The sequence below is a fragment of the Artemia sp. Qi Xiang Cuo genome, chromosome 3, assembly GCF_049724085.1.
Source record: "Artemia sp. Qi Xiang Cuo chromosome 3, ASM4972408v1, whole genome shotgun sequence".
NCBI lineage: Eukaryota > Metazoa > Arthropoda > Branchiopoda > Anostraca > Artemiidae > Artemia > Artemia sp. Qi Xiang Cuo.
In genome coordinates this window covers 27573411-27598272 of record NC_142796.1, presented here as the reverse complement: position 1 = coordinate 27598272, position 24862 = coordinate 27573411, and the positions used below count along the sequence as shown (strand labels likewise).

The window sequence follows — 24862 nt, the reverse complement described above, 5'->3', positions numbered from 1 at the left end:
GATAATGGCCGTTGAAAAAGAGGAGGTAAAGAAACTGGATTTGGATAGATTAGTCGACGATTTTTCCAAGCAACGACCTCGCCGCTACCCCCTGTTTTATGTATGTTTGCTAAATGTTGTTCTTTTTTTTGCATCTTAATTAAAAAAAATCGAAAAAAATCCTTGCCCCCCCCCCTACATTTTCGTGAATTGGCGCCACTGCCTAATTGAGGAACATTCAAATTTTCACCTACGTTCCTTTTTTAGAATAAAAAGTTCACATACAGTGCAAAACTAATGCTAAATAAAAAATTTGCTGTAGACCGTACACCCCCCCCCCCCTAAAAAAAAAATTTCCATACTCCGTATCTATTCAATTTACATGATTCAACCATCACGAAGCCCCAGCGGTTGATAATACAACCCTGCCAAATTTAACCAATAACATTTTGCTAAAAAGCTGTTTTTTTCTTGTCAAGAATGTTGGTTCTCCTTAACGCCTGAATTTTAACCCGAAGAGTGGCGGCAAACACAGAACCGAATCATTAGAAAGTGTATTGTTTATACAGCGAGCTCCTGGTGAATTATCAAGTTTTCCAGTTGTTTCCGATTCACCCCCCGGTCAGGGCATCTGCTATGTCAATCGATTAAATTGATTCAGAGGGTGAATTCAGGGCCCACTGCTACTAAATGATACGTGGTGACAGGGGGACCAAGGACATAATTTGAAAATCGGTCTTTAATGTACGTCCTTTGATGACAGAGCGTCTCCATGGTTCGTGACTTTAAGATGTATTGACAACTCAGTGGGACAGTGCTGGCGATTAATCATTTGGAAGCATATTATGTCCAAGTTTGAGCTTGGTTCGTTTACGACAAATTTAAATTCCTTTTAACCCTTATTTCAAATTTTTCATGTGAAACACATGTTTCTAGCATAAAGAAAGGCTTCAAATAATTTTTTTTCTTTTGTAGGAGTGCCCACATTTTAGAAACTTTATCATGCTGCCAAACTGCAGGGAAAATGTTCTCTAATTTAAAGCAATGTTGATCTTTTGATTTATCTATAGCTTAATCTTTCATATTTGCAATGTAGTTGCATTCTTTCATATTTCCGCGACCCACTTTAGAAAAAGTAGTCATAAGCATATGATAAACCAAATACAAAACCTCAGCTACTAGCAAGTGGCTTTGAGGCCTTATAAGCTCTGTCGTAACAGAATGATGCCAAAATTGCCTTCCAATTTCCCTCTCTCTCTCTCTCTCTCTCTCTCTCTCTCTCTCTCTCTCTCTATATATATATATATATATATATATATATATATATATATATATATATATATATATATATATATATATATATATATATATATCCTCTCTTAAAAGAGGAAGAGAGCGTGAGACAGTTTTTAATAAACTTTCAGACTTTGTTTTTTTAGGACATCCACCACCATTCGGATCTTTCCCCTTTTTTCCTTCACCTTGGCTTGACCCGGCGTATCTAAGCTTAAACTTCAACATGAACTTGGGTAGTCTTGGTCAGCATATGGGTTTACCGCTTGATTACCTACGAAGAGCAGTCACGGAAGGACCATTAGCTAAAGGTAAATTAAACTATCTCCTTATATTATAATGTTATGTTTCCCGACAAAACATAACAAGTCTTTTAAATCTTTCTTTTTGGTATGTTTGACTGTAATAGAGCTCTTATTTTTCTTATTTTTTTATTATTAAACTTTCTTGCGTGTTAATGTGTGACAAAATTGCTTCTTGTGTTCTTTTATTTCCAAACTTGTCAATATCGTAGATCACAGGTAGGGCGAATCTCCAGCATTTTTATTGGGGGGGGGGGCGAGAGAGGTCCATATGCGGATAGTCCAAGGGCAAGGGATGTATAATAATTGTTTTCTTCACATTCTTGGGGGGGGCAACTGCCCCCCTTGCCACCCCCAAACGACGCCCCTGATCACAGATAATGGCTAATCAAACTCTGAAACTTTCTCATCAATAATGCAATGATATTTTTCTGAAAAAAAAATATTGAAAGAAGATGTGTATAAAAAAAAAACATAGAGAGCGTTGTTCATATGTATCTCTGAACATTTTACACTTCCCAAAATTATATTTCTCTTCCAACTTTTTGGCCTTTCACTATTTCAGATTCTTCAATTTTTAGAAGCATATTTTCGGTCTAGAGTTTTGAGATAATTGAAACACATCTCAGTCGTTTGTGTCTGTAATAGTCGCTTTATTCCCCAACTCAAAGTTGCCAAAGTTATCAAAATGATAATTTCAGAAAATATTAGTTTTACTCATTTAAATAATCATCAAAGCACGGCTTCTATTTCTGTTAAGTTTATCTTGCAGCTAGTAAACACAAATCCGCTAGACAGTTTCTGAGGCTATATGTTTAGCCTCAGAGAAATTTGCACTATTGTTCGCAGATCGCAATCTAGTTTTGTTAAATCAAGCTTAAAGAGAGGGCCTTGTAATCCGGAGCTTTAAAATGAAATAAACCAAATTTCGTTAACAAAGGGGACTACTTATTCCATGATTGAATAATTTAGGGAGATTTGATAGACAATGTTCATGAGTTGAGGCAAAATGCTATGTCATGGAAGCAGCCTACAAGGGGAAGTGGGAAAGGGAGGGGCCTTACAGGAAGTCCAGAAAAAGAATTTGAAATATATATGATACTGTTATCGTTTATTCTTCCAAACCCCACCCTTCAGATAATGTCTGTTGTTATATCTCATCCCTCGAAATATGTCTTGGTCTTGTTAATTTTATTTTTATGTATTCTAGCAGAGTTTTAAAACTATACAACGATTTAAGGATAAGTATGTGTGTAAAAACATGGCAAGTCAAGCCAGACATATGTCTACCCCTTAAAAATAAAATATATACATATCAAAACTAATATTCCAGAAAAAAAGGTAAACTATTCTGACAAAGTCCTTTTTTAACATTTCCCACTGCTAGAAACTGTATTTTTTCTGATCTCCTTTTTCAGCTGCTGCAAAATAGACTACCCACAAAATCAAATCTGAAGCATAAGTTTTTAAATAAGTTTGATTATCAACTACTTCAGCAGCTTCTTGTTGCTGCCGAGACGATTTCGTAAATTTCCATGACAAGATAAAAAATTGAAACGATGAATAATTACGCTTAACGACAGGAGGGTATGGTGCTTTCCCATTAAGTCACCTCTCGATAATATTCAAGCGTTTCTATATTTTGCCTGAGAACATTTTTCTGTTTTGTTTTCAAAAAACACTTTTTTTTTGGTGAAATAATCGATATGATATTTGTAATTGAGCGCTTGTTGCATTGTAGTAGATTTCTTTAAAGTGCAAGGAATCATGATTTTTTAATGTTCGCATTGAGCGCAAGTTGAGCGCTTGTTGCATTGTAGTAGATTTCTTTAAAGTGCAAGGAATCATCTAGAATTTATGAGTGGAGAGGGGGAGGGACATACAGTCCCTCTTTTATTCAGGGTAATTTGCTGATTTTAAGTTTTAACTTTGCACTTTACCTATACATGAATAATACTTGTTTTTTATTATTCAATTTTTTTCTTTTTTTTATAAAAATAGAGTTACTGTTTAAAAAGTTCGTGTTAACGAACTGTAAGTAAGGAGCAACCCGTCTCAATAGTAAACAAAACTCTTAAAAATGGAATTTTTATAACAATAGATATGTCAAAAGAATTGTCTTATTGTGCTGATTCCAAATATATAAGATTCACTAAGTTTAGTGTTACCCATAAAAAGTTACGAACCTGAGAAAATTTACCTGATTTTTAGAATAGGGGAAACACCGCCTAAAATTCATAGAATCCCAAAAAACCCTACTGTAGATGTTTCAAGCTCCTATCTGCAAAAATGTAGAAATTTTTAATTTTTGCCAGAAGAAAGATTACGGATGCATGTTTATTTGTTTGCTGTTTTTTTTTTCCAGGGGCCATGGTATCGATTCAGTGGGCCTAAAACGTCGGGAGAGGGTTCATTCTAATGGAAATGAAAAGTTCTAGTGTCCTTTTTAAGTAACCAAAACAATTGGAGAGCAGCTCCCACGCCACTTTGGCCCCCTCCCACGCCACTTTTTCTCCCCAAATTGTCCAATCAAAATTTTGAGATAGTTATTTTGTTCAGCATAGTTGAAAGGACCAATAATTATGTTTTGAAGATATCATAATCCCCCACAGCCCATGGCGATAGGTCTTTAAGTTATAAAATTTGCCCATGGTTTTCGTATAGTATTTGCTATTGAGAAGTATGCATAGCCTACATTTTTCGGGCGGGAAGGGGAGGAAGAATTTTCTGCTGGGCGGATATTGCACGGGGATAATTTTTCATGCAGAGGGATGTTTCCAGAGGGTTAACTTTTCAGGGGAAATTTTACACTGGGGGAATTTGCCAGAATTCCTAAGTAGAAGGACCTTATTGACTCCGATCCCTCACCTCTGCTGCCACCTACAACTTTTTTTTACATAATTTATTCAAGGATTATCGATCGAGTCTAATGTGGGTCAAGGTCAATCGATCTGTTGTTGTTTGGCCACGTGTAATGACATGAGGGTGATTTACATAATCGCTAGGGGAATGTATTGATTCACGAAAGGGGAATTAAGAAACAAACATGGCTTCTTTGTAGTTTGGCAAATCTAACCTGAGAAATTGATTTACATAATCGCTAGGGGAATGTATTGATTCACGAAAGGGGAATTAAGAAACAAAAATTGCTTCTTTTATCTTTAGGCGAACGTAACCTGAGAAATTGATTTACATAATCGGCGGGGGAATTATTGATTCACGAAAGGGGAATTAAGAAACATTATGGTTTCTTTGATCTTTAGGCTAACCTAACCTGAGAAATTGATTTAAATAATCTGCGGGGGAATTATTGGTTCACGAAAGGGGAATTAAGAAACAAACATTGTGGCTTCTTTAATCTTAGGTCTGAGGGATAAACGTTCTTTAGGTCAGAGAGAAAAATTAATATTCTATTTTTAAATAGGGCTTCATTGATCTTTAGTGTCAGGAATTAGAAACGATATCACTTGTTATCTTGGAATTATGCAGGAGGCTAAAGAGATAGAAATTCTATTTTTAAATACGGCTTCACTGAGCTTTAAGTCGGAGAGATAAATTGATATTCTAACGAAACCTTATTAGTGTAGCTAGGAACATTTATGAGATGAAGAGATTAACATAGGAAAGGGTTTCTTAGAAATTTGAAATGTGACAGCGCAGAGATGCCAAAAAACAAAAGGAACACGCTGAAATTACGTTTAGGGGTTATTTGGGTGAAACTGTTTTAGACATTTTATGGAATTATTTCGGCGAAACAGTTAGAGACATTTTAAAAGATGATTTTAAAAGAAGATTTTAGAAGAGAATTTGAGGGTAAAACTCTGTGGTCGTTATAATACACAAGCTGTATTTGAACAGTGTCGTGAGGTCCCCTACCCCAACCCCAAAGGCCCCCCGGTCCCCCTAATGCCTCTCGAGCCCCCAAAGACCACTGGTACCCCTTCCCCCCATTTTTAAAAATAATTTTGAATTTTTTAACATGGTATTTTTTTAACTTTTTTACGTATCTTAAAATGACATGAAATATGCTTACGGCTCTACCAATCGTCCTCTGTGCTTGTTCATAGGCACGACGCGGCTTTCCCATTGGTACTCTATGGCAAGTTATCGACACTACCTAGTTTAATGCGTGCATTAAATCAGTATTTTTTACGCAGTGGAAGGATAAACACACAATTCATATCTGTAAAAAGTGAAGATGAATTATTCGATGAAAGTATGTGCACATAATAAAATCATCGTCGTGCTGAATGCTGACAAGGAGAAATACCTGAACTATGAAACGAGTGCAAGTGGTAACACTATTGGAAATGTATGCAAGCGTTGTCATGACAGCGAGAAGTTAGATTCCTTTGGAGTACCCAAGAATTTCCATCATGCAAACGGTGGATATGCGAGAGTAACATTACCAGAGAAAGTAGTACTCAAAGAGAATGCCAACGTAAAAATAATAGTTGATTAAGAGGGACAACTTCTAGCTAATGGTTCTGGTAGCATGTTAGCCGTTGATAGATCTAATCGATATCTTTCTAGTGTTAGCATTCGAATGAAAGCAAAGGGAAAAAGAAGGCATGCATACAGCTGCACCAACATCATAAATCATATCTTGTCAATGTGTCAAAACTGCTATCTATGTAAAAATAATGTGACAATAGACAGTGAAATCGTAGGTAGAATAAAAAGGACATTAGCAGACATATCATCAATGAATATAAAGATGAATTGACGGAAAGTGAAGCGCAAGTGTACTAATAATGTATAATAATGTATTTAACGTATTTTTATATTAAAATTCTACATGTCATTATTTCATTAAAAATATCTTATGCATTATCTTGTTAAGTGTTCATTATTTTTAGGGTATGCTAGAACGTCAAACGTTCAGAATATCTATTAAAAAGGTCAGAGATGTAAGAAAAAGAATTTTTAGAGATAAAGATACTACTAGCAGGCTCAATTTTTCATAGAAGATAGAAAAGTTCATGATCTCTTCTGAATTTTACCATAGAACAGAATTCAATTCTAATTTCTCCAGAGAAAACAAAAATCTTCCACTTCAGTTCTTTATTTCACAAAGACAAAAAGAAATTTAAAGTTCAATTCTAAATTTTTCGGTGGAAGATAGAAAAAGTAATACCATACTTGTGAATATTTTCACGGAAGATAAAAAGTTCTAGTTCAATTTAAAATTTTCTCAACAAAGTGAAGAAAAGTTCAAGTTCTCTACTGAATTTTAGCAAAGAACACAATTCAATTCTAATGTCAACAGAGAAAATAAAAATCTTCCACTTCAGCTCTCTATTTCACAAAGACATAAAGAAATTTAAAGTACAATTCTAAATTTTTCGGTGGAAGATAGAAAAAGCAATGCCATACTTGTGAATATTTTCCCGGAACATAAAAAGTTCTAGTTCAATTTACAATTTTCTCAACGAAGACAAGGAAAGGTTCAAGTTCCCTTCTGAATTTTAACAAAGAACAAACTTCAATTCTAATTTCACCAGAGAATACAAAAATTTTCCACTTCAGGTCACTATATCAAAAGGACATAAAGACGTTTTAAGTTCATTTCTAAATTTTTCCGTGGTCTATAGGAAAATCAATGCCATACTTGTAAATATTTTCATGAAAAATAAAAATTTGAATTTCAATTTAAATTTTCTGAACGAAGTGAAGAAAAGTTCAAGTTCTCTACTGAATTTTACCAAGGAACATAATACAATTCTAATTTCTCCAGAGAAAAATAAATTTTCCACTTAAATTCTATATTTCACAAAGACATAAAGAAATTTAAAGTTCAATTCTAAATTTTTCGGTGGAAGATAGAAAAAGTAATTTCATACTAGTGAATATTTTCACTGAATATAAAAAGTTCTAGTTCAATTTAAAATTTTATAAAAGAAGTGAAGAAAAATTCAAGTTATCTTCTGAACTTTACTAAAGAACAAAATTCAATTCTAATTTCTCCAGACAAAATAAAAATCTTCCACTTAAGTTCTATATTTCACAAAGACATGAAGAAATTTAAAGTCTAATTCTACATTTTTCGGTTGAAGATATAAAAATTAATGCGATACCTGTTATTATTTTCCTAGAGGATATAAAGTTCTACTTCAATTTAAAACTTCCTCAACGAAGGTAAGTAAAGTTCAAGTTCTCTTCTGAAGTTTACCAAAGAACAAAATTCAATTCTAATTTCTCCAGAGAAAACAAAAATCTTCCACTTCAGTTCTTTATTTCACAAAGACATAAAGAAATTTAAAGTTCAATTCCAAATTTTTCGGTGGAAGATAGAAAAAGTAATACCATACTTGTGAATATTTTCCCGGAAGATAAAAAGTTCTAGTTCAATTTAAAATTTTGTCAACGAAGTGAAGGAAAGTTCAAGTTCTCTACTTAATTTTACCAAAGAACACAATTCAATTCTAATTTCTCCAGAGAAAATAAAAATCTTCCACTTAAGTTCTTTATTTCACAAAGACATAAAGAAATTTAAAGTTCAATTCTAATTTTTCGGTGGAAGATAGAAGAAGTAATACAATACTTGTGAATATTTTCACGGAAGATACTTGTGAATATTTTCACGGAAGATAAAAAGTTCTAGTTCAATTTAAAATTTTCTCAACGAAGTGAAGAAAAGTTCGAGTTCTCTACTGAATTTTACCAAAGAACACATTCAATTTTAATTTCTCCAGAGAAAATAAAAATCTTCCACATAAGTTCTTTATTTAACAATGACATAAAGAAATTAAAAGTTCACTTCTAAATTTTTCGGTGGAAGAAAGAAAAAGTAATACCATACTTGTGAATATTTTCACGGAAGATAAAAAGTTCTAGTTCAATTTAAAATTTTCTCAACAAAGTCAAGGAAAGTTCAAGTTCTCTTCTGAATTTTCTCAATGAAAAATAAATTAGTCATTGATCATTTCTACTTTTCCAAATAATATAAAAATTTTCCACTTTAGTTCAGATCTGACTCGAAGAGATGAAAAATTTAAAATACTGTTCCAAATTTTTCACTGAAGATAAAAAAGTTCAAGTTCTCTTCGGAATTTTACCAAAGAACACAATTCAATTCTAATTTCTCCAGAGAAAACAAAAATCTTCCACTTCAGTTCTTTATTTCGCAAAGACATAAAGAAATTTAAAGTTCAATTCTAAATTTTTCGATTGGAGATAGAAAAAGTAAAGCCATACTTGTAAATATTTTCACGGGAGATAAAAAGTTCTAGTTCAATTTAAATTTTCTCAACGAATTGAAGAAAAGTTCAAGTTCTCTACTGAATTTTACCAAAGAACACAATTCAATTCTAATTTCTCCAGAGAAAATAAAAATCTTCCACTTAAGTTCTTTATTTCACAAAGACATAAAGAAATTTAGAGTTCAATTCTAAATTTTTTGGTGGGAGATAGAAAAAGTAATACCATACTTTTAAATATTTTCATGGAAGATAAAAAGTTCTAGTTCAATTTACAATTTTCTCAACGAAGTGAAGAAACGTTCAAGTTCTCTTCTAAATTTTACTAAAGATCACGATCAAATTCTAATTTCTCCAAAGACAACAAAAATCTTCCACTTAAGTTCTTTATTTCACAATGACATAAAGAAATTTAAAGTCTAATTCTAAATTTTTCGGTGGAAGATAGAAAAAGTAATACCATACTTGTGAATATTTTCCCGGAAGATAAAAAGTTCTAGTTTAATTTAAAATTTTCTCAATGAAGTGAAGAAAAGTTCAAATTCTCTTCTGAATTTTACCAAAGAACACAATTCAATTCTATTTTCTCCAGACAAAATAAAAATCTTCCACTTCAGTTCTTTATTTCACAAAGACATAAAGAAATTTAAAGTCTAATTCTAAATTTTTCGGTGGAAGATAGAAAAAGTAATGCAATACTTGTGAATATTTTCCCGGAAGATAAAAAGTTATAGTTAAATTTAAAATTTTATCAACGAAGTGAAGAAAATTTCAAGTTCTCTTCTGAACTTTAACAAAGAACACTATTCAATTCTAATTTCTCCAAATAAAATAAAAATCTTCCATTTCAGTTAATTATTTCACAAAGACATAAAGCAATTTAAAGTTCAATTCTAAATTTTACGGTGGAAGATAGAAAAAGTAATACCATACTTGTGAATATTTTCACGGAAGATAAAAAGTTCTAGTTCAATTTAAAATTTTCTCAACGAAGTGAAGAAAATTTCAAGTTCTCTACTGAATTTTACCAAAGAACACAATTCAATTCTAATTTCTCCAGAGAAAATAAAAATCTTCCACTTAAGTTCTTTATTTCACAAATACATAAAGAAATTTAAAGTTCAATTCTATTTTTTCGATGGAATATAGAAAAAGTAATACAATACGTGTGAATATTTTCACGGAAGATACTTGTGAATATTTTCACGGAAGATAAAAAGTTCTAGTTCAATTTAAAATTTTCTCAACGAAGTGAAGAAAAGTTCGAGTTCTCTACTGAATTTTACCAAAGAACACATTCAATTCTAATTTCTCCAGAGAAAATAAAAATCTTCCACTTAAGTTCTTTATTTCACAAAGACATAAAGAAATTTAAAGTTCAATTCTAAATTTTTCGGTGGAAGAAAGAAAAAGTAATACCAAACTTGTGAATATTTTCACGGAAGATAAAAAGTTTTAGTTCAATTTAAAATTTTCTCAACGAAGTCAAGGAAAGTTCAAGTTCTCTTCTGAATTTTCTCAATGAAAAATAAATTAGTCATTGATCATTTCTAGTTTTCCAAATAATATAAAAATTTTCCACTTTAGTTCAGATCTGTCTCGAAGAGATGAAAAATTTAAAATACTGTTCCAAATTTTTCACTGAAGATAAAAAACTTCAAGTTCTCTTCGGAATTTTACCAAAGAACACAATTCAATTCTAATTTGTCCAGAGAAAACAAAAATCTTCCACTTCAGTTCTTTATTTCACAAAGACATAAAGAAATTTAAAGTTCAATTCTAAATTTTTCGGTGGGAGATAGAAAAAGTAATAGCATACTTGTGAATATTTTCACGGAAGATAAAAAGTTCTAGTTCAATTTAAAATTTTCTCAACGAAGTGAATAAAATTTCAATTTCTCTACTGAATTTTACCAAATAACAAAATTCAATTCTAATTTCACCTGAGAACAAAGAAAACTTCCCCTACAGTTCTAGATTTCAAAATTACATAAAGAAATTTAGAGTTAATTTCTAAATTTTTTCGGTTGACTATATGAAGATTAATAAAACACATGCGACCATTTTCACGGACGATGAAAATTCATAGTTACATTCAAAATTTTATCAACCAAGTGAAGAAGAATTTAAGTTCTCTATTGAATTTTACCAAAGAACACAATTCAATTCTAATTTCACCAGATAAAATAAAAATCTTACACTTAAGTTCTTTATTTCACAAAGACATAAAGAAATTTAAAGTTCAATTCTAATTTTTTCGGTTGAAGATAGAAAAAGTAATACCATACTTGTGAATATTGTCTCGAAGAGATGAAAAATTTCAAATATTATTCCAAATTTTCAAAGAAGATAAAAAATTTCAAGTTCTCTTCTGAATTTTACCAAAGAACATAATTGAATTCTAATTTTATAAGTGAAAATAAAAATCTTACACTTAAGGTATTTATTTAACGAGGACATAAAGACATTTAAAGTTCAATTCTAAATTTTTCGGTTGAAGATATAAAAAGTAATACCATACTTGTGAATATTTTCACGGAAGATAAAAAGTTCTATTTCAATTTAAAATTATCTCAACGAAGTGAAGAAAAATTCAAGTTCTCTTCTAAATTTTACCAAAGAACACAATTCAATTGTAATTTCACCAGAGAAAATCAAATTCTTCTAATTAAGTTCTTTATTTCACAAGGACATAAAGAAATTTAAAGTTCAATTCTAAATTTTTCAGTGGAAGATAGAAAAAGTAATACCATACTTGTGAATATTTTCCCGGAAGATAAAAAGTTCTAATTCAATATACAGTTTCCTCCACAAGCCCAAGGAAAGTTCAAGTTCTCTTCTAAATTTCACCAAACAACGCTAGTCAATTCTAATTTCGCTAGAGAAAATAAAAATCTTCCACTTCAGTTCTTTATTTCACAAAGAGATAAAGAAATTTAAAGTTCTATTCTAAATTTTTCGGTGGAAGATAGAAAAATAATACCATTCTTGTGAATATTTTCTCGAAGAGATAAAAAATTTAAAATGCTGTTCAAAATTTTTCACTAGAGAGAAAAAAGTTCGAGTTCTCTTCGGAATTTTACAAATGAACACAATTTAATTCTAATTTCTTCAGAGAAAATAAAAATCTTCCGCTTCAGTTCTTTATTTCACAAAGACATAAAGCAATTTAAAGTTCAATTCTAAATTTTTCGGTGGAAGATAGAAAACGTAATACCATACTTGTGATTATTTTCACGGAAGATAAAAAGTTCTAGTCCAATTTTAAATTTTCTCAACGAAGTGAAGAAAAGTTCATGTTCTCTTCTGAACTTTACCAAAGAACACAATTCAATTCTAATTTCTACAGAGAAAACAAAAATCTTCCACTTAAGTTCTTTATTTCACAAAGACATAATGAAATTTAAAGTTCAATTCTAAATTTTTCGGTGGGAGATAGAAAAATTAATACCATACTTGTGATTATTTTCACGGAAGATAAAAAGTTCTAGTTCAATTTAAAATTTTCTCAACGAAGTGAAGAAAAGTTCATGTTCTCTTCTGAATTTTACTAAAGAAAACAATTCAAGTCTAATTTCTACAGAGAAAATAAGAATCTTCCACTTCAGTTCTTTAGTTCACAGAGACACAAAGAAATTTAAAGTACAATTCTAAATTTTCAATTGAAGATAGAAAAAAGCAATTCCATACTTTTGAATATTTTCCCGTAATATAAAAAGTTCTAGTTAAATTTACAATTTCCTCAACGAATTGAATAAAAGTTCAAGTTCTCTTCTGAATTTTACCAAAGAACAAAATTCAATTCTAATTTCACCAGAGAAAATAAAAATCTTCCAGTTCATTTATATATTTAACAAAGACAGAAAGAAATATTAAGTTCACGACTAAATTTGTCGGTTGGTTATAGAAAAATATATACCAAAACTGTAAACTTGTTCCCGGAGGATAAAAGCTATGGCTCAATTTAAAATTCACAGGACTAATTGAAGAAGAGTACAATTCCTTCACTCAACTTTACCAAAGAACACGCCTCAATGCTAATTTCTCCAGAGAAAATAAAAATCTTCCACTTCAGTTTTAAGTTCCACAATGAAATAAAGAAATTTAAAGTTCTATTCTAAATTTTTAGATGAAAGATAGAAAAAGTAATACTATGATTGTGATTATTTTCCATGAAGATAATAAGTTTCACTTTATTTATAATTTTTCTTAAATTCAGTTCTGATTTTTCTCAAAGAGATGAAAAATTTAAATTTCTGTTCCAAATTTTTCATAGAAGATAGAAAAAGTTATACATTGATTGTGAATATTCAACATGAAGATAAGGAACTCCACTTTAATTCTGAGCTTTCTCGAAGAAGTGCAAAATGTTCAAGTTCTCTTCTGAATTTTCTTAAAGAAGGGAAAAAAGTTAGCTCAATTCTGAACTTTACCAATGAAAATGAAAAAACCTTCCACTTCAGTTCATAATTTCTCAAAGACATAAAAAATTTAAAGTTCAGTTCTAAATTTTTCTGTAGAAGATAGGAAAAGTTATACTATGATTGTGATTATTTTCCAGTGAAGATAAAAAGTTTCACTTTAATTATTATTTTCCTAAAGCCAGTTCTGATTTTTTGCAAAGAGATAAAATTTTTAAATTTCTGTTTTAAATTTGTCATAGAGGATAGAAATAGTTACGATTGGTTTCTTGATCTTCATCACGATTAAAAGGAGACACAATAGTATTATAAATTTTCTCGAAAAAGTGCAAAATTTTCAAGTTCTCTTCTGAACTTCTTAAAGAAGTGAAAAAAGTTAGCTCAATTCTGAATTTTACCAATGAAAATGAAAAAAGCTTCCACTTCAGTTCTTAATTTCTCAAAGACATAAAAAATTCAAAGTTCTCTTCTAATTTTTCCAAGAAAATAAAAAGGTTCCACTTCAGTTCTGGTTTTTTCTAAAAGAGATGAAAAATTTAAAGTTCTATTCTAATTTTAAATTAAATTTTAGCTCCTTTGTCTTATGGATTTACCCCTCAAATTTTTAAATTAGAAAATGAGTGACTCGTTCTATTATTAAAGGCAATCGTTCAAACTCGTTTATCTAACCTCCAAAACAATAGGTTAGGTTAGGCATAAATAAATAGAAACTTTTCTACATGTTTAAGTTAGATTAGGTTAGGTTAACTTATCATGAGCACTCATGATAAGTTAACCTAACCTTTTCTGGCGAGTATGGTTAGGTTAGGCTAGGCTAGATTCAGTTAGGTTAGATTAGGTTAGGTTAAGTTAGGTTAGGTTAGCCTACGTACGCTTTACTTAGGTTAGCTTAGGTTAGGTTAACTTTTTATCTTCACTGGAAAATAATCACACTCATATTATAACTTTTTCTATCTTCTACAGAAAAATTTAGAACTGAACTTTAAATTTTTATGTCTTTTTGAAATTAAAAACTTAAGTGGAAGGTTTTTTAATTTTCATTGGTGAAATTTAGAATTGAGCTAACTTTTTCCCCTTCTTTAAGAAAATTCAGAAGAGAACTTGAACATTTTGCACTTCTTCGAGAAAACTCTGAATTAAAGTGGAGTTCCTTATCTTCATGTTGAATATTCACAATCAATGCATAACTTTTTCTATCTTCTATTAAAAATTTTGATCAGAACTTTAAATTTTTCTTCTCATTGAGAAAAATCAGAACATAAATCATGAAAAATTATATATTAAGATGATATTATTATCTTTACTGAAAATTTTCACAATCATCGCTTTACTATTCCCTCCTTCATTCAGAAAAAGTATTATCGGACTTTATTAGTCTTTATTTATTCGTGGAACTTAAAACTGAAGTGGAAGATTTTTATTTTCTCTGGAGAAATTAGGAGTGAGTCTTGGTCGTCGTCTTACTACAGAAGAAACCTTGTACATTTATTCACTCGTCGTTAAAATTTTACAATGAAATAGAACTTTTATGCTTAGTGAAGTAATTCAAATACAAGTGATTACTTTTTCTCTCTCAACCCGACAAATTAGACTTTAACTTTAAGTTTATTTATGTCTTTGTGAAATAAATAACTTTAGTGGAAGATTTTTATTTTCTCTTGTGAAATTATAATTTAATTTTGTTCTTTGGTAAAATTCAGAAGAGAACTTGAACTTCCCTTGACTTAATTGAGGAAACTTTAAATTGAACCAGAACTTTTTATCTTCCGGGAAAATATTCACAAGTATTGTATTACTTTTTCTATCTTCCACCGAAAAATTTAGAATTGAACTTTAAATTTCTTTATGTCTTTGTGAAATAAAGAACATAAGTGGAAGATTTTTGTTTTCTCTTGTTAAATTAGAATTGAATTGTGTTCTTTAGTAAAATTCCGAAGAGAACTTGAACTTTTCTTCACTTCGTTGAGAAAATTTAAAATTGAACTAGAACTTTTTATCTTCCGTGAAAATATTCAGTATGGTATTAATTTTTCTATCTTCCACCGAAAAATTTAGAATTGAACTTTAAATTTCTTTATGTCTTTGTGAAATAAAGAACTGAAGTGGAAGAATTTTGTTTTCTCTGGATAAATTAGCATTGAATTGTGTTCTTTGGTAAAGTTCAGAAGAGAACTTGAACTTTTCTTCACTTCGTAGAGAAAATTTTAAATTGTACTAGAACTTTTTATTTTCCATGAAAATATTCACAAGTATGGTATTACTTTTTCTATCTTCCACCTAAAAATTTAGAATTGAACTTTAAATTTCTTTATGTCTTTGTGAAATAAAGAACTGAAATGGAAGATTTTTATTTTCTCTGGAGAAATTAGAATTTAATTGTGTTCTTTGGTAAAATTCCGAAGAGAACTTGAACTTTTTTATCTTCTGTGAAAAATTTGGAACAGTATTTTAAATTTTTCATCTCTTCGAGAAAATATTCACAAGTATGGTATTACTTTTTCTATCTTCCACCGAAAAATTTAGAATTGAACTTTAAATTTCTTTATGTCTTTGTGAAATAAAGAACTGAAGTGGAAGATTTTTATTTTCTATGGAGAAATTAGAATTGAATTATGCTCTTTGTTAAAAGTCAGAAGAGAACTATATTATGTCTTCACGTAGTTGAGGAAATTTAATATGAGACTAGTAATTTTTACGCCCAGGGCAAATTATCAAACTCCTGGTAGTACAGATTCAATCACCCACAGAAAAATGAGGACATTCACACTATTTTGCGGTATGTCTGTGCGTAATGGGGACATTAATTGGACGATTTTTATTTTCACTGGAGAAATTAGAATTTAATTGTGTTCCGTTATAAAATTCAGTAGAGAACTTGAACTTTTCTTCACTTCGTTGAGAAAATTTTAAATTGAACTAGAACTTTTTATCTTCCATTAAAATATTTACAAGGATGGCATTACTTTTTCTATCTTCCACCGAAAAATTTAGAATTGAACTTTAAATTTCTTTATGTCTTTGTGAAATAAAGAACTTAAGTGGAAGATTTGTATTTTCTCTGGAGAAATTAGAATTGAATTGTGTTCTTTGGTAAAATTCAGTAGAGAACTTGAACTTTTCTTCACTTTGTTGAGAAAATTTTAAATTGAACTAGAACTTTTTATCTTCCGTAAAAACATTCATAAGTATGGTATTACTTTTTCTATCTTCCACCGAAAAATTTAAAATTGAACTTTAAATTTCTTTTTGTCTCTGTGAAATAAAGAACTGAAGTGGAAGATTTTTGTTTTCTCTGGAGAAATTAGAATTGAATTCTGTTCTATGGTAAAATTCAGAAGAGATCATGAGCTTTTATATCTTCTATGAAAAATTGAGCCTGCTAGTAGTATCTTTATCTCTAAAAATTCTTTTTCTTACATCTCTGACCCTTTTAATAGATATTCTGAACGTATGACGTTCTAGCATACCCTAAAAATAATGAACACTTAACAAAATAAGGCATAAGATATTTTTAATGAAATAATGACATGTAGAATATTAATATAAAAATACGTTAAATACATTATTATACATTATTAGTACACTTGCGCTTCACTTTCCGTCAATTCATATTTATATTCATTAATGAAATTGTCTGCTAATGTCCTTTTTATTCTACCTGCGATTTCAATGTCTATTGTCACATTATTTTTACATAGATAGCAGTTTTGACACATTGACAAGATATGATTTATGATGTTGGTGCAGCTGTATGCATGCCTTCTTTTTCCCTTTGCTTTCATTCGAATGCTAACACCGGAAAGATAGCGATTAGATCTATCAACGGCTAACATGCTACCAGAACCATTAGCTAGAAGTTGTCCCTCTTCATCAACTATTATTTTTACGTTGGCATTCTCTTTGAGTACTACTTTCTCTGGTAACGTTACTCTCGCATATCCACCGTTTGCATGATGGAAATTCTTGCGTACTCCAAAGGAATCTAACTTCTCGCTATCGTGACAACGCATGCATACATTTTCAATAGTGTTACCACTTGCACTCGTTTCATAGTTCAGGTATTTCTCCTTGTCAGCATTCAGCACGACGATGATTTTATCATGTGCACATACTTTCGTCGAATAATTCATCTTCACTTTTTACAGATATGAATTGTGTGTTTATCCTTCCACTGCATAAAAAATACTGATTTAATGCACGCATTAAACTAGGTAGTGTCGATAACTTGCCGTAGAGTACCAATGGGAAAGCCGCGTCGTGCCTATGAACAAGCACAGAGTACGATTGGTAGAGCCGTAAGCATATTTCATGTCATTTTAAGATACGTAAAAAATTTTAAAAAATACCATGTTAAAAAATTCAAAATTATTTTTAAAAATGGGGGGAAGGGGTACCGGTGGTCTTTGGGGGCTCGAGGGGCATTCGGGGGACCGGGGGGCTTTTGGGGTTGGGGTAGGGGACCTCACGACACTGTTCAAATACAGCTTGTGTATTATAACGACCACAGAGTTTTACCCTCAAATCCTCTTCTAAAATCTTCTTTTAAAATCATCTTTTAAAATGTCTCTAACTGTTTCGCCGAAATAATTCCATAAAATGTCTAAAACAGTTTCGTCCAAATAACCCCTAAACGTAATTTCAGCGTGTTCCTTTTGTTTTTTGGCATCTCTGCGCTGTCACATTTCAAATTACTAAGAAACCCTTTCCTACGTTAATCTCTTCATCTCATAAATGTTCCTAGCTACACTATTAAGGTTTCGTTAGAATATCAATTTATCTCTCCGATTTAAAGCTCAGTGTAGTCGTATTTAAAAATAGAATTTCTATCTCTTTAGATTCCCGCATAGTTCCAAGATAACAAGTGATGTCATTTCTAATTCCTGACACTAAAGATCAATGAAGCCCTATTTAAAAATAGAATATTAATTTTTCTCTCTGACCTAAAGACCGTTTATTCCTCAGACCTAAGATTAAAGAAGCCATCATGTTTGTTTTTTAAGTCCTACTTCGAGAATCAGTAAGTCTCCTGCATATTGTATAAATCAATTTCTCAGGTTAGATTAGCCTAAACATCAAAGAAACCATAATGTTTCTTAATTCCCCCTTTGTGAATCAATACACTAAGCCGTAGATTATGTAAATCAATTTCTCAGGTTAGGTTCGCCTAAAGATCAAAGAAGCCATGTTTGTTTCTTAATTCCCCCTTTGTGAATCAATACACTCCCCCACCGATTATGTAAATCAATTTCTCAGGTTAGGCTAGCCAAACAACAAAGAAGCCATGTTTGTTTCTTAATTCCCCTTTCGTGAATCAATACATTCCCCTAGCGATTATGTAAATCACCCTCATGTCATTACACGTGGCCAAACAACAACAGATCGATTGACCTTGACACACCCACATTAGACTCGATCGATAATCCTTGAATAAATTATGTAAAAAAAAGTTGTAGGTGGCAGCAGGGGTGAGGGATCGGAGTCAATAAGGCCTTTCTACTTTCCTATACGAAATTTCTTTATATGTTTTTCTTTCTCTTTACCGATCCAATTTTTCCGTGGGGAGGAAGAATTTTCCGTGAGGAGGGGGGATTCGAGCCAGATATCCTGGCGTTATTTAAAAGACGATCAGAAATTAAGCAAAAAAATAAGTTTTTTCAAGTGTAAGTAAGGAGGAACATTAAAACTTAAAAAGAACAGAAATTATTCCGTATATCAAAGGGGCTGTCCCCTCCTCAACGCCTCGCTCTTCACGCTAAAGTTTTGACTCTGTCACAACTCTACATTTTAAAACAATAAAAACTTTAGCGTAAAGAGCGAGGCGTTGAAGAGGGTACAGTCCTTTTCACATACGGTATAATTTCTGTTCGTTTTAAATTTTAATGTTGCTCCTTACTTTCAGTTGAAAAACTTTTTTTTGATCTAATTCTCTCATAGATGTGAGGTACTAATCTTATTCATGAGGGCAAACTGTTCACTTTCAAATCTAAAGTGTCAATTTGGCTTTACTGGAAACAGGAAATAATCCTAACAGCCTTTTTTTATTTATTTAGTGTTTCAATACCAAGAAGTGCAATAGGAAATGCTGTTTAAAAACACACAGTTAAATCAAATCTTCCATTTTGCACTAAAACTAATGATCAACCAATAGTTTTCTCCATCCTGTAGACCTAAAAGAAAACGCAAGAAGAAAATTTTCTTGCAGTGACATCTGAAGCCGCCCTTAGAAAGTTGAAGAAATGGTAGAAAAACAGGTAGCCCAGCAGGATAGCATGGGCTAAAAGCTAATTAGAATTGATTCTAAATATTTGAATGAGATAATTAGGACAACAAAATAATTACGTTAAAATATTGCGTCTTTCAATACTACCCAGGGGCTGAAGCAAGAATCTGAAGGGGAGAGGTAATTCTATGCTAGATAGATAGCTAGATAGATTATGTATCTAAACGCACCCACAGACAAGTAAAACTTCACCCAACCAAAGGACAGGGGGGTAGGTCATGACCTCACCTGGATTCCCCACTAATTTTACCGCACGTTGCCACGTAGTAGAACAAAAAAATAGTATCAGATAATGTGATTTGATAATTTGGCTGTTGCTCAAATGATTCAATAAAGTTTCTTGAGCAGGAAAAGAACTCCAAGGAACAGCAATGTTTCGTGTATCAGCCCCAAAAGGATCTATGTCAACCATGAATCGATGTCCCCCACGGAAAATCCCCCCTGAAAATTTCCCTCTGTGGGAAATTCCCCCGGGACGATTTCACATTGAAAACAAGAATCCTTGAGAGTATAAGCAAGAGTAAGGATTTTGTAAGGAACTGAAGCTGCAAAAAGAAGAAACGCCATAGCTTAAAATAGGCAGAAAATACATAAGGAAACTAAATTTGTTTATGTCTAGAAAACTGAGGCCCTTACTTGGAAAAAAAACTTTCGTTCGAATGTTTATATCCTCAAGGGGAAAACCTAGAGGTGCCCCAACGCTTTATTGTGGACACGCTTGGCGGATATAATGAAAAAGTAAAATTTTGCACAACTCTGGGATTTTTATATGAAAATAGAAGCATTTTCACATAAAAATGAAACTGATTTTCTTTACACTGATTTGTAAACAAGATCAGTGATGAATTTTTTTTTTGTTTTACCCGATTCAAAGTTTCGTATCCCCGAGGAAAAAAAACTAGTTACCCCCAATCCTTTACTGCGGACACACTTCGCGGATATATAAGAAAGTAAAATTTTGCACAACTCTTAAGACTTTTATACGAAAATACAAGCATGATTTTCTCCAAACAAACTCTTTTTATCTATTTTATAAACAAAAATATGTGGCAAAAATGATTTGATAAACACAATTCGTGTTCCTTTGACAAAAAAGAAAAACATTTGGCTCAGCGATGTGAACCTACAAAATTAAAATTTTCGCTGTTAAGCCCATGATTTCTCCAATCTGGCCGTGTTTGTTATTTAGGCTTTACTGTACTTGTTTTCCATATACTTTCTGATTATTTTTTTTTCTTTTTAGCTACATCTGGACTCCCTTCAATTTCAGACAGCCTTCGAGGGGATATTCTTTTAAGTGGTTCACTGTCTCAGCAACTACCCCATAGTCCACAAATCGCGAATTTACAACACTTATCAGCCCCAGCTCTATTGCCGTATGCTCGACCTCAAGCAGGACTACCTTTTCTTTCACTATTACAAAGTATGAACTCAGTAAACAGTGATCCGTACAGCAGGTCCCGAGCAATGTTTCCATACGCGAACATTCCCAGTAGCTCTGAGTCACTGCTGCCAACTCGATGTTCATTACAACCAGAAAACAAATCACCAAGTGAGAAAAATCAGTCAAGACCAGGTTCAGAACAGTCTTTAACAGAATCACCGCGGGCTACATTGACGGCAGCACTGACAGTACATGTACGATCACAATCATTAAGTAGCCCAGAAAGAACACTTTCTAGGTCAGACTCGGAACCTGAGGTTAAATCAGCCTTTCAACATGTTAAACCTAAGACAATTCAGTGTGAAAGTTCTAGTCCAAATCCAGATTGTGATATTAAGTCAACTCCTAACGAGGTAAACTCAAACCATAAAGCTGTCTGGAGACCGTATTGAAAATTGTTGTATATTGTGTTGCTTGCTACATTATACCTCAAATTGCCAGCTTAGGGCATGTTCAGACGAGTATCATAACCAAGCACTAGTCAATGCTTGGAGGGACACATGTAAGGGAGAGAAGCTTAGCCCTTCCCAATCCAAACTTTTCATGAATTCCTCGGCGCTTCTTATTGAAATTATCGATAATATTTTGTTATCACTGGAAGCCCCCAAAAAAAAGAACAAATATTGCGCCAAATGAAAGCCAGAACTAACTTTTTAAGTGGTGTAAATTTTACAAAGAAAAATTCATAATGCTTTGATTATGATGTATTCATGAGTTTATAACCGAGTATTATTTCATAGTTGAAAACGATACTTGCTGGACCTAGCCATACGTTATAAAGCTTACATTGTATAGGCAATATAAGATGGCTTATGATTAGTCAGTACGTTATTACAGATTCTAAAATTTACCACCACTTTTTTTAGATAGACAGTGTTTACTCTTCTATTCCCTTTTCCAATTCCAGGAAGGGTGAGAGTTTCAATTTTGAAATTTGGCTCACTATTGTTACTTACAAAGTTGAAACAAGATTTATTCATTAAATTACTACAAATGGGCTATTGTAAATTCAAATTTGGCTAGCAAATGTTTAAAAAATCAACCTGTTCATCAGTGGCGGTAATTTGAGGGCAGGGGCATTTGTTCCCTCTGGATTTTTGTCCCCTTGCATTTGAAAAATAGCTTTTTTGGTTTTTTCATTGAAAAATACCCTTTTTGGGTATTTTCATTGGGAATAAACTATTTTTAATGCCCCACCTAAATTTTTAAAATATGCTTTGCCCCTTCCCAATATTTTAATAATTTGGCACCGCTGCTCTTCATTATTACAGAAGTAAAAGCGATTGGTGTATGTGCCCTCCTACGTCAAGATATCCCAGATCGCACCATAATGAGATCCGCTAGATATTGTCGCCCATTTTTTTTGTAATTAAATATAAAAAAAAAGTTTTTCAACTGAAAGTAAGGAGCAACAGTAAAGCTTAAAACGAACAGAAATTATTACGCACATGAGGGGGGTTACTCCTCCAAACCGCCTTACTCTTTACGCTTAAGTTTTTAAATACTTTAAAAAAATGCGTCTTATTGTTCTAACTAAACAAACATAGTATTTCAGGAGTCGTTCTTAAAGAATTGGGACATAATTCAAACTTTAGCGTAAAGTTCGAGGAGTTTTGGAAGAGTAACCTCCCTCATATAAGTAATAATTTCTGTTCGTTTTGAGTTTTAATGTTTCTCCTTACTTTCAGCTGAAAAAAACTTGTTTTTTTATTTAATTTCTGATCGTTTTTTAAATAATTCCAGGAAATCTGGCTACTCCTCCACGGAAAAATTCCTCCTCCCCAAGGATTTATTCTCTAGACAATTCAATCCTGGTGAAAATTTACCCCGGGCAATTACCCTTAACACCCCACGCGTAAAATTGAGTTGGCAATGATAAAGCAAGACATAAGAAGAATTTCGTAAAGGAATTCAGGCAAATTCCCCCAGTGTAAAATTTCCCATGAAAAAAAAACATGGAAACTTCCCTCCTCATGGAAAATTATCCCCGTGGAAAATCCCACCAGCATATAATTCTACCCTCTCCCCCGAAAGTGTATGCATACTTCCCAATAACAAATACTATACGTAAACAATGGGCAAATGTTGTAACTTAAAGACTTTTCCCTTGGGACTGTAGGAGGATCATGATATTCCCAAAGGCATAGTTATTCAGCCTTTCAACTATGCTGAACAAAATGGCTATCTCAAAATTTTATCGGATGACTTTGGGGAAAAGAGGCTTGGGAGAGGGCCTAGCTACCCTCCAATTTTTTGTTCAGTTAAAAAGGGCACCAGAACTTTTAATTTCCGTTCAAGTGAACCCTCTCACGGTATTCTAGGACAACTGGTTCGATACAATCACCCCTGGGAAAAACAAAAATAAAACAAAAACAAATAAACACGCATCTGTGATCGTTCTTCTGGTAAAAAAATAAAAATTCCACACTTTTTCAGACAGGTGCTTGAAACCTCTACAATAGGATTCTCTGATACGCTGAATCTGATGGTCTGATTCTCATTAAGATTCTGTGACCTTGAGGGGATGTTTCCCCCATTTTCAAAAATCAGGCAAATTTTCTGAGGCTCATAACCATTGATTGGTAATATTAAATTTAATGAAACTTATATATTTGGAATCAGCATAATAAGCCGATTCTTTTGATATATCTACTGATTTCACAATTCAGGTTTTTTTTAGAGTTTCGGTTACTGTTGAGCCGGGTGACTCCTTACTTACAGTTCGTTACCACGAACTGTTTGACAATTGTATATGACTTAAATCCACGCTCCCTTTGCAAGTTTTTCGCAATTGGGTTTTTTTGCCACCATCCATCATATCCATCTTGTCATTAACCAAAGCTTTAAGGCTTATTCTCCCTGGGTCAGTTTTTGGTAAGTTAATTTTTCGCAGTCATTTAGCTTTCAATGTTTCAATGTGTGACGACAATGTTGTTATCATCTGGGGCGTAGCTCCGGTATCTTTATTGGGGGGGGGGGGGGCAAGAGGGATCTACATCCGGAGAGTCAAGATGTATGGATTGTATAATAATTTTTTATCGATATTATTGGGGGGACAACTGCCACCTTGCTTCCCTCCACCAAAAAAAACAAACAAGAAAAAACAACGCCACTGACTATCAATGGGTAGTTGAGATTCAGCTTTATCCAACTGCTGAACAACATTTTGAAATATGTTTTGGATTTTCTTTTATAAATTAAAAAATACGTCAGAAACCTCCTTAATAAGAAAAATTTCAATTTTAGGCAATTTTATGTCATTTTTAAGAAACTTTTCTTGGTAATTACATAATTCTGGCCTACGAGAATGGATAGATCAGAAACAAATGAATTCGAATCTCAGTATCTTGTCTTTTTGGTGTAATTACAGCTATACAGTTGTTGTAAGATCTAGAAAATATAAGCCTTGAACAAAAATGTCGTGTTGAAATGTTTTTTTGGTTTAAACAAAAGGTAGATACATAAAGTATTAGTGGAAAGAGAAAATCGAGCTTTTTCTTAGAGAATGAACAGATTGTTGATGCCATATTCAATAGAAAATGTGATTTTGTATAACTGAACTTAGTAGGGCTCACGTGATAAGTTGTTTATTTATTCTGATTATATATATGAATTGCATAAAATCATTTTACACGTAATTATATTGGAGTGGACTTTTTTTTTAATTTTACGGAGCGGAAATTATAAATGTTTAAGTTGTGCCAAAGAAAAATTATTTCGATCTTGTCTTTTTCTTTAACCTGTATTAGATATATGTAAATAAATATTATCAACATACAAAAATATTTTGTTAGAAAAGTGCTTATAGGTAGCCTTACGCTCTAGCTAACCAAGAATGAACTTATCCCCAGATATTGAACCTTGAGTTTTCGATCATATAATCCCCCCTCCTTTCTGAAGAATTTAACACTGCTATGGCTGATGAACTAGTCAATGCTGGCGCA

The 24862-nt window shown here is 32.1% G+C and overlaps 1 protein-coding gene across 2 annotated transcripts in view; it reads left to right on the top strand.

Annotated features, from left to right (window-relative positions):
* Window positions 1-22304, top strand: part of LOC148953953 (uncharacterized) — a 90885-nt gene extending 68581 nt beyond the window's left edge. For both annotated transcript variants that reach the window (XM_089086863.1, XM_089086864.1), the window contains exons 4-5: window positions 1419-1583; window positions 20718-22304. In XM_089086863.1, coding sequence (XP_088942989.1) covers window positions 1419-1583; window positions 20718-21310 — 758 coding nt within the window. In that variant the 3' untranslated portion in view covers window positions 21311-22304. The remainder of the gene's footprint in view (window positions 1-1418; window positions 1584-20717) is intronic.
* The last annotated feature ends 2558 nt before the right edge of the window (window positions 22305-24862 follow it).